Genomic DNA, 10,557 nt, shown 5'->3' with positions numbered 1-10,557 from the left:
ATGCCATTTTCTCCTTTTTTTGATGACCTGAGGATTGTTGATGTCGGGTTCAATTTCCCAATGGCAATGCTCAACAGTTCTAAATCCAAATTGAAGGCTCTAACACTGATAAAGTGGATGATTTAGTTGTGCTCCCAACAGATGATTTACAAATGTTCTCTTCTCTCTGCATTCAGTCCACCAAATTTGAGACTTTGTCAAGCCTCGAACCATTATGTAAGGGCTTATCTTCTCTTCCATGCTTGAAAATTTGTTGATGCTCTGAATTGAAATATCTGCCTGAATGTTTGGAACATCTTACTTCCCTTAGCGAGTTAAAAATAAGTTTTTGTAAAGAAATGGACTTGTCACAGCTGGAATGGAAAGTAATAGACCTTGGATGGCTCTTAAGAATCTTTATTATTTGACACTAGATCTACTTCAGAAATTATCAGCTCTTCCTGAAGGTCTTCAATACTTGACATTTCTTGGTCTCTTAAAATCTTGTACTGCGAGAATTTGGTTGAATTATCAGAATGGATAAGCAGCCTTGTGTCTCTTCAGATTCTCGAACTAAGTTATTGCCACAGCTTAGTCTTTTTGCCAGAAGGGATCAAACTCCTGAACTCCTTTGTACAACTTGATATTGTAGACTGCCCTGGATTATATAGAAGATGCCGTAGTCCTAATGGTGAAGATTGGTCCAAGATCCAGCATATTCCCCTCCTGAGTGTTCAAAGTAGTTTGTAATTTCAGCTTGTTCCTGGGATTCAACCTGCCAACCTATAATTTAATTAAGTATGCTTAAAGGTAAACATTTATAACATGTATTAACTTATGCTATACTAGGCTTGATTTTATGCAGTACAATATTGCTCACTCTAAGATATTTTGTTTTAGTTGTTGAGCTTCACTAGCTTATTGCACTTCATTTACGTAAAATCAGCTTTTTTTCATGGTCTGTAAAATAAGGCACAAGAGCTTAATTTTTTTTTTTTTAATTTTTTTTCCTCAGATGAAAAGACATCTTTATGTAAGAGTGTTGATCTATTGTTATGGCTACTTCTAAAGAGACGGTCCATTGTAAGATAGGGGATTCTGTCATAGAGTTGTGCTAAATTTGCATTTTCTATTTTTATCTCCAATTTTATTTTATTTTATTTATTTATTTATTTATTTTTTTTTATAGGAATAGCCTTATGATTTGCAGTCAGGCTGTACTTGTTAGAAGCAGAATTCTTGGGCTGGGAGCTTATTATAAATATAGGTAAGCTATATGGATTAGACAAAATCCTGAAGCTAAGGTTCAAAACCAATATGTGATTTTAAACAAATTCCTGCTTGATTTTCGATGAACTTAGTGGTACTGCTAATAGTACTTCAAACCAAAGTCCAAAGTTTATAACAGCAGACTGTCAAATGCCAAAGGTGAAGTTTGTTTAGGTCCAAGGTACTAATAGCTCATTGTTTGAGATAAAAAAAAAAAGTTAGAAATTTACGGTACACAATACTGAAAACAAGGCCTAAAAATAAGTCATTTCATCATTTGACTTCTGACATTCAAATTTGTTACAGTTTGTTCATATTTTGGTTCAGGTATCTTGCACTAAGTTATCGGTATAGTTGCAATGCTAGTTGCTGGTGTTGATTTCTGTATTCTTCATGATCTGCATTCGGCAGTTAGTTTCCATGACTGTGAATGGTTTTTTCTTCCATTTTTGAGTCTGCAAAGGGGATCTTGTACGAGTTGTACCAGCATTACCAGCTAGATTTCAGTAGAACCTTAGTAAAGAATAAAGATGCATCTAATGTAAATTCTTTCTGGTAACCTGATATTGCAATTGGTTTCTTGATAGAATAGTAGGGCAAGTACAATCTAAGGTTTCGAAATTCAGACTTTTCACCTTAACATCAGAATGGTTGATTGTGTCTGTATATCTTGCATCTACTATTGTTGCACTACCTTATACGGAATTACGGAGTACGTTGAGTTTATGATATGGCGAGTAACAGGACAGAGGGATTTAAAAAAAAATGTGACATTATTCTTCAAAATGTCAAAAAGTTATGCAAGCAACTGTTTGTGACACCTTTAACCTTGACTAGTTAACAAAAATTTATGCAACTGTATGCGACATTATTTCTTCAAAATGTAACAAAAATTTATGCAAGCAACTGTATGTGACATTATTCTTCAAGGCAGGAGGACTAAAGTAAGAGTCATTATCATTACATTTTCAAAATCTTATTACTATAAGCAAATATAGCCACTAGTCATGCAATGGGCCATACACAAGAAATAAAACAAAGTACCAAAAAAAAAATCTGATAACAGAAATTGATTTTTTAAAAAATCACAGGACAGAAGTCCTATGTTTCCCATGCTTTTAATACGAAATATTCAATTTCAAAAAAAAAAAAAAAAAAAGGTAACCAAACAAAAGTATTTTAAGTTGTTATTTTTATTTTATTTTATAAAAGTACTTACAAATGTAAAGATAACACTTGGCAAAGTATAATTATACCAAAGTGCCATACACATGCTGTCAAGTGTCAACATTCTCCAATCTCTTCCCAATCTTCCGGACAATTCTCTTCTCTTCACTATTCTCAAACCCCTTTTGTCTTCAATTCAATAGTTTTTTTCAGTTTCAAATAAACGTACAATTTAGTTTCAAAACTGATGTAATTTGTGATTTATAACAATAATAATCACATTTAATTACTAAAGCTGTTTTTTAAGCGTTTTGTTAATTTCTTTGCTGTTTTCCTGTCATACTATACCTCTCTTATTACCTTACCAACTTATAATCACACATGGTATGATCACAACAATATCCTTCTTTTTCTCATCTTGTTTACCTCTTGTTATACATTCAATTTTGTCGATTTCGAACTCGTAATTTGATTTTATTGGATTATATTATTAGAAAGATTGTTCCTTTTGGTGGTGGGTTTGTTACGTTAGTGTGATTCATATTGTTGTACATTGTAAGGGAGGATCACCCATTTTTAGGTGATCCCATTTCGTGTCGTGTTTGTGTTCGTGTTTTGTTGAGGCTCTCATGGATCAAAGGACAGTTTTGATCAATGTGATAGGACCAACTAGTCTATATTCATAAACCCGGATGTTAAAATCCCAAATTTTTGGTCATTTGTTTTGAGGTAAGGATTCAATCCTAGGAAAGAGCTTGTTCTGATTAAAATGCAGGTTAGGATAATGAACTGCGAAAATGGGAAAGACGCCGTAAGCTGTGCAAGAACAGTCCCAAACAAATCTTGGTCATTCAAGATCTTGTACTTTATCTTGATATTCTTTGTTCTTGGTCTTGGAGTTTGCATATTGAGTATGAATATGATAAGGTATCTTGGGTTGCGAAACATGGTGTTGAGAGAATCGTCGAGGTTGGAACCTTGCAACGATGCTACAAATACTCTAGAATGCTGGATGAAACCGCCTTCTAACCTTATGCATAACATGAATGATACTGAGTTGTTTTGGAGAGCTACATTTGCACCGCGAATTCAAGAGTATCCTTACAAGAGGGTTCCGAAGGTAGCATTCATGTTTCTGACAAGAGGACCTCTGCCGCTTTCACCTCTTTGGGAGAGGTTTTTTAGAGGCAATGAGGGACTTTATTCCATATATGTTCATTCACTGCCAGGCTATAGAGCAAATTATTCCCGTTCTTCGGTTTTTTATGGCAGACAGATTCCTAGCCAGGTATGAATTCCTGCACACAATACTTTCTCTGAGTTTGTTAGTCCTGTTTATTATTAATGTGGCATCAATGTTGATTGTTTTAGATGCTTTTGATATCGTCTTATAGTATCGTCGTTCTGATTGTCTGAAGGCAACAGCTTAGTCTGTTCTGTTTATCTGAAGGCGTAAATTTACTTGTTTTAGCTCACAGGGTCACACTAATGTTAGTTGATTAAAGCTTAGTCTGTGTTACTTATAAAGCTAACTTGTAATTTACAATTTGAGTACATTAGACAAGGACTTTTAAAGAGGGGATAAAACAGCTTTAATAGCTTTTTGAACCAAAGATGCTTGTAGTGTGCACAAGTTCTTTGACTCTTTCTATAATCAATCAAAGCCTTTAATCCAATAAATTCTTTCTGTAATAGGCTACTTTAATGAAAGCGTCTTGTGTTTCGTTGTACCATCATTCTTCCTGTACCTGAGAACTTCTTAAAAAGTTTAAAGCAGAAATTCTGCAGTCAAGAAAGCTAATGTGAAATATTGTTGTTAGACAAGATTACAAGAATAATCATTTGACTAGCAGAAACTTTAATACTCCGTATTAAATTAAAATGTAATAGTTTCTAGCTTTGGTGGCACTTGGGATTTGGGAATGGCTACAGAATTAATAGGATACTTAGTTTCAATGGAGGTTAAGTTCAGTACTTTTTAGGATCTTACTGAACTACTTCCTCTGTCCAGAATTGATATACACCCTTACTGTTTAGGATGTCCTGAAAAAGCTGTCGTTTTTACTAGAATAGCAAAGGTTTATGATTGAATATCTTGATGTCTCTACTTTAACTTGAAGCATAGAAATGACACTTCATGATACATTCTTAGTTATGAGAGATTGGGACAATGTGACAACTATTGAATATCCTGACAACTATTAAATGTGCTCATGTTTTTAGGCAAGAATTAGTATGTTCACTTTGTTGTAGCTTACATGTACCTTGGAGTTTGAACTAATCACTTTCATCAACTCGTCAACCAAATTTTGTGGCACTGAACTGAACATTAAGATCAATTCAACACTAATTAATGCAGAATTCGTGTTAGGAAAAAAAAAAAAAGGCTGCATCTTTGAAATAGCAGAATTCAAACGTCTGTTCTGCTATTACTTTCAGCTCATTTCTGACTGTTTATAGCGTGGTTACTAATAGTCTGTGCTAGTGAGCGTCACATTTTAAGTACAAGTGATACTGATTGACAGATGTTACCAGAAGTGTGTGATGTGAAGAGAGTTTCATGAACATGTTTTTCAAGCATTTTTCTCATAGGAATGTTTTGATTATTGTTTTTTCAGGCAACAGAGTGGGGGAAGATGAGCATGTGTGATGCTGAGAGGAGACTTTTGGCAAATGCGTTGCTTGACCTGTCCAACGAATACTTTGTTCTGCTTTCAGAGGCCTGCATTGCTACCCGTAACTTCACCATTGTGTATCGTTACATTTCAAAATCTCGCTACAGCTTTCTAGGCTCCTATGATGAACATGGACCCTATGGGAGGGGGCGATATGACAAGCGCATGGAACCTGAGGTCACCCTCGAGCAATGGAGAAAAGGTTCCCAATGGTTTGAGGTTAACCGTGAACTTGCTCTCCGGATTGTAGAGGACAAAGTTTACTATCCAAAGTTCAAGGAATTCTGCAAGCCTGCTTGTTATGTGGATGAGCACTACTTCCCCACAATGCTAACGATCCTAGTTCCTCATTTGCTAGCAAACCGAAGCCTTACATACACAGACTGGTCGAGGGGCGGACCCCACCCAGCTACATACGGCAAGAAGGATGTTTCAAAGGAGTTCTTTGACAAGATTTTAGGAAGGCGAATGTGCTTCTACAACCATCGCCTTGTCTTTCTATGCCAGCTTTTTGCTCGAAAGTTTGCACCCAGTGCTTTAGAACCCCTCTTGAGTTTGTCATCTGAAGTTTTTGGATACTGAATTAGGGAATAGAGACTGCTGGTACCTAGATAATGATACAATAACATGCTTCTGGACCAACTGTGTTTTGTTACTCCTGTGGATACAAGCTTACCCTTTTTCGGGGGAAAGCGAATATGTAGCAAAACTCTAGATTACACGCTTCAACAGGATGGTTACATACTTACATGTAAGTTTAAACATTTGAAGCCTATATATAGAAGAGCCTACATACACTACATCATGAAGGTTTTATTTGTTCTAAAGCTTAATGTGACGGTTAGGGTACAAATCATAACTTGCCAATCGTTCTTTTCCTGATCTGGATATATAACAATTAGATAAATGCTGAGCTAAATTTTATTTAAAAGCTGAATTTACTGCAGAATAAGCACCCGCATTGAACCACATTTCATGTGCGTCTCAAAATGGATTACAATTCATCATGACGAGTTCTATCATGTTCAAGGTTTTTTGTCCCCTTTTCGAGAAGGTATCTCACAGCCAGTGAGGCGTGAAGAGATGCACCATAAGGAAGCACATTTTCATTAAGAACAAACAATGGGTTATGCTCTGAGCCTGTTCTGCCTAGCGTCTCATTTTGCAGACCAACAAAGAACAAAAGTCCTGGGATTACTTCTTGATAATGTGCAAAATCCTCAGATCCAGTCAGGGGCTTGGCTTCTTTCACATTCTTTGAGCCAATCATATCTGTTGCAACGCTACTGAAGAGCTTATGCAAGTTTTCATCATTAATGGTCGGTGGATATGTGACTCCAGCATCAAAGAAATCAATAGTTGCAGTGCACCTTTGTACAGCAGCTTGGCTTGTTATAACCTGCAATGTAATGCAAATATTAAATGGGGATGATAGCTGCAAATTAATTACCATGCATCAGACAATCAGAAAAGCATTGTGCTTAACAAGTGCAATCTACGAATAGATCTTCAATCCTTTTAACGCGAAAGTCTCAAAAATAAAAATAAAAATAAAAATAAAAAACAAAATTCAGCCAGACACAGATGCAGACACGCCCACTGGATTTAAAGACCATTTGTATACAATCAACACTACCAAAGTTTCCGGAGCTGACAAAAAGTATTTTTACTACCTAGTAGAGTGACCCAAACAAGGCAGAAATCAGCATTCACTAACTAAATTGTATTTCAAGAAAGCAAGAATATCAGAACCTGGATACAGTATGTATTAATGTAATAGAATATCATCTAGAGAAGTTCAGGACAATGTCATGATATGTTTATAATATTATCTACGAAGTATTAATTACTCTGAGCCTCAAGGTCAGTCTTAGCACACAAAAAAATAATATTAAATAAATAAATAAAAAGCTAGTAACGTTATTGTTTTATTCAATATTATCTTCTGAATACCTTATAAAGGTGCTCGTTGTTCTCAATGATGAAAATGTAGGTCAAAACAGAAAGACAATCCCAAAGAACTTTATCATTATCACCAAAGAAAGGCCAAAAGAGTATTATACCTCTCCAATTCTTTGTTTAAGATGTGTAAGGCTTTCCCTTAACAAGGCTCTGAATGTACCACCAATTGTGACAGAATCTGGTATTACATTGAATGCAGCGCCTCCTTGGAACTTCCCTACTGTAACAACCTGCACAGGAAAACCTAATCTTCAAAAATTTATGGGAAGAATATAACAGTAGAAGATGATTTACCTCCACAGAGAGTATGACAGCAGAAGAAACAGACAGAATAACTTTCAGCTAGAATAAGGAAGACCTCATTTCAATAGCTGATTAACTTTAAACACTTCAATAATATAATATATTATCAATAGATAATACAATAGAAAAAGGAAGAACATCTGGATATTCTAATGCTCCTAGTTGAGGGCTAGAGGACTATAAATTATAATTGTCCGAACCACTCATCAATATATGCTAACTAATTATGCCTTCTAATCTCAATTATGCCCACACAAGTTGGTTAGACTGAAAAAGATATAAAAACTTAGCAAATGAGTACTATATTCTCAAATACTATCTGAAATTCATATATCACTATCCTAATGAGAAAAGTTATAATTTAAGGAGCAAATACAGGTGGTTACCCTGATAACAAAGCCCAGTCTAATAATTGAAACTAAGTGCTAGTTAAGAAAACAGATTACTTGAGAATCGAGGGGATCAGCTTCACGAGAAACAATATGCTGTAAGCTAACAATCACATTCGAAGCTGCCAATATGGGGTCCACTGAGTGATGAGGAATAGCAGCATGACCACCTTTTCCAGTAATTACAGCTTGAAAGAATCCACTTCCGGCCAAGAGTGGACCAGGCCTGGAGGAAACTTGACCAACAGGTAAGCCAGAATTAACATGCAAAGCAAATATGGCTTCAACATTCTCCACTGCTCCAGCCTCGATCATTCTCTGGGCACCACCATATCCTTCCTCTCCTGGTTGGAAAACCAAAACAACTGTCCCCTGCAATTTTATGAAAGGGAGCAAAAGGCATAACACTTCAGGGAACTAAATAAGTGTTAAGACTTAAGAAGACTGCTCTAATTCTTATATCAAAATTTTCATCATTGAAAACATGTAAATGCACACCGGTAATAAAATATCAATTAATTACAGTGCTAAATATCAGTTAATTACAGTGCTATGTCATTTGTTTGCACTGGTCAAAATAGGTTTGCCAATGTCTGCCCCAACTTTATACAGCATACTCAAGAAAGCATACAAGCAGTACATTTAACGTTTTTACAGTCAATTTCGAACAGATGATAGCGAAAGCGCCTTTTCACAAGAAGATTCTAAAAAGTTGTCTATCCAAACAACCAAAATGATACCGAACACAGTATAGTATAGTAAGTCAACTCATCATGCCTATCTAACTGCTTATAGTCAACTCAACTATATAGTTTGGTCAACTTGAATCTTTTAATTGGTTAATATGTCATCCATTCCTAACAATGAATTAACTAAAGTTTAGAACAGCTATTCACAAATGTAAGTGATTTTAGAGATTAAAAGAAAATCCTTAAATGCTCAGAAAAAAGAAAGATTTTACTATACATGCTTCAATTTACTTTAGGAACTACTACATTGCACTGCCCATGAAGAGCCATGGAACGCTTCAACTCGGCCACACAATTAAGCCACATAATGGAGATAAATATATCTCAGATTGAGCATCTACGCATTTATAGCTACATGATTCCACCATTTACAGCATCAAGTCGATAAATCCGCATAAAATGAAGCAACTCAAAGAGGACGGATGAAACCTTGAGTCACGAAAACAAATTCAGGAGAAGGAAACCTGTAACTTGTGTCGATTTTCTTGGAGGATCCTTGCAGCACCAAGCAACATGGCAACATGAGCATCATGCCCACAAGCATGCATTTTTCCAGGAACTTGACTCTTGTGTTCCCACTCCACCATTTCCTGCAATAAGAATGAGCATAGTAAGATTAAATTGATGACTACCTTTAACCTCCTCTACCCAAAAATCATCAAACCACATACAAGTATATTTCATAAACTAAAATGCAAATCACATTTTTTTTCATTCATCAATTAAAAACACAACTCCAAATACACCACTTTCATTGTTTCAAGAGCCACAGGAGCAATGATGCGGACAAGATTAGATCTTGGGTAGAGGTCACCCACTCACGACTTTACCAATTAAAGTAGTTGACATCCATCCATAAAACATTATAAATAACATACATAAATAATTTATTATTAAACACCCATTTCCTATAACCATTACTAACAAACAATGAGCATTAATGTAAAATATAAAAAAATAAATAAATTACACAAATTTTCAATTAAAAATAAACAATCAAACAGTACCTCAATAGGAAGAGCATCCATATCAGCCCTCAAAGCCACAAATGGAGGATCCCCAGTTCCAATAAACCCAAGAACACCAGTAACAGCAACTGGGTACTTGTAATTTATACCCAATTTATCCAATTCCTCTCTAATAACCCTACTAGTCTCAAATTCCTCAAACCCCAATTCAGGATTTTCATGCAATTTCCTCCTAATACCCACCATCCAATCAAATACCTCAGATTTCTGGGTTTGATTAAGAAAAAATTTTGGGATCTCTTCAAGTTCATTTGAGGATAAACTTGACTCAGATTGTATGAAATTTACAAGAAAACAATGAAGAATGAAGATTGCAAAAACCCAATTGGAAAAACCCATGATTTTGGTTTGGTTTTGTTTTGCAAAATGTTTAATGTTTGATCAATTAAATTCTGTATATAACATAAAGATTAAATTTTGTTTCTTGAGGTGGAATAGGGGACCAGATTCTGTAGAGTTGGCGCACTTTAAACAGTAATAAGAGGAGAATTATAGGCTGAAATTAATAATGGTAGAAAAGTTGATGAAGGATGTTTGCTGGAGTTGATTAAATTATGTAGAAGTGGGTCACAGGAGTGGGTTTTTTTGTGAGTTGTGACTCAAATTTCTGATAGAATCTTCACTATACTTTGAGAGTTTGAGTTGAATTGTGGCATTATTATCATGTGCTTGAATTATTTAATGTAAGTTGTTCAGATATTTTCAAATACTTAAACAATTTAAAATAATTGACACATTGGACTTTTTTATTATTTGTTTTCGAATCAACAAACTCCCTTTGTTCCGTAACAATCTCAACACTTTTTTATATGTTCGTTTGACAATAATTACAACATTTCGTTGTTTGGTAATAATTCACTTTTATTTCATTCATCTAGCAACCCCATTTACTTTTTTACTCCCTTCGTTCAAAAATAATCTACCCTTTATTTCATTCATCTAGCAACCCCATTTACTTTTTTACTCCCTTCGTTCAAAAATAATCTACCCTTATACCATTTTAGGTAAACCTAAATGATACACCCTATTTCTCTTA

The 10,557-nt window shown here is 35.1% G+C and overlaps 2 protein-coding genes across 2 annotated transcripts; one reads left to right on the top strand and one right to left on the bottom strand.

Moving 5' to 3' along the window:
• The first annotated feature begins 358 nt into the window (after positions 1–358).
• Positions 359–5,789, top strand: LOC145619843 (uncharacterized). Its single transcript, XM_081674537.1, has 6 exons — positions 359–470; positions 515–725; positions 1,169–1,246; positions 1,836–1,960; positions 3,150–3,703; positions 5,034–5,789. Exons 1-6 carry the CDS (start codon positions 359–361, stop codon positions 5,670–5,672), a joined length of 1,719 nt encoding a protein of 572 aa, XP_081530663.1. The 3' UTR covers positions 5,673–5,789.
• Positions 5,756–10,047, bottom strand: LOC145619390 (IAA-amino acid hydrolase ILR1-like 4). Its single transcript, XM_081674073.1, has 5 exons — positions 9,501–10,047; positions 8,958–9,083; positions 7,802–8,116; positions 7,154–7,282; positions 5,756–6,489 (listed from the first exon to the last, which is right to left on the bottom strand). The coding sequence occupies exons 1-5, from the start codon at positions 9,858–9,860 to the stop codon at positions 6,085–6,087; spliced, it is 1,335 nt and encodes a 444-aa protein (XP_081530199.1). The 5' UTR covers positions 9,861–10,047; the 3' UTR covers positions 5,756–6,084.
• Between the last annotated feature and the right edge of the window lie 510 nt (positions 10,048–10,557).

Source organism: Chenopodium album, chromosome 27 (assembly GCF_948465745.1).
Source record: "Chenopodium album chromosome 27, dcCheAlbu1.1, whole genome shotgun sequence".
In the NCBI taxonomy this organism is placed as follows: Eukaryota; Viridiplantae; Streptophyta; class Magnoliopsida; order Caryophyllales; family Amaranthaceae; genus Chenopodium; species Chenopodium album.
Note: the sequence above shows the minus strand (reverse complement) of the source record. Positions and strands in the feature narration are given on the sequence as shown.

What these genes read in the sequence shown, in the direction of transcription:
- LOC145619390 (XM_081674073.1), bottom strand. Translation starts at nt 9,860, where the DNA reads ATGGGTTTTTCCAATTGGGTTTTTGCAATCTTCATTCTTCATTGTTTT. An exon ending in CTGATCCCCTCGATTCTCAA is followed by an intron (nt 7,283 to 7,801) that starts GTAATCTGTTTT and finishes TTTCCTGTGCAG; the next exon opens with GTTGTTACAGTAGGGAAGTT. An exon ending in TTAAACAAAGAATTGGAGAG is followed by an intron (nt 6,490 to 7,153) that starts GTATAATACTCT and finishes ATTACATTGCAG; the next exon opens with GTTATAACAAGCCAAGCTGC.
- LOC145619843 (XM_081674537.1), top strand. Translation starts at nt 359, where the DNA reads ATGGAAAGTAATAGACCTTGGATGGCTCTTAAGAATCTTTATTATTTG. An exon ending in TCAATACTTGACATTTCTTG is followed by an intron (nt 471 to 514) that starts GTCTCTTAAAAT and finishes TTGAATTATCAG; the next exon opens with AATGGATAAGCAGCCTTGTG. An exon ending in GGAGCTTATTATAAATATAG is followed by an intron (nt 1,247 to 1,835) that starts GTAAGCTATATG and finishes GTTTCTTGATAG; the next exon opens with AATAGTAGGGCAAGTACAAT.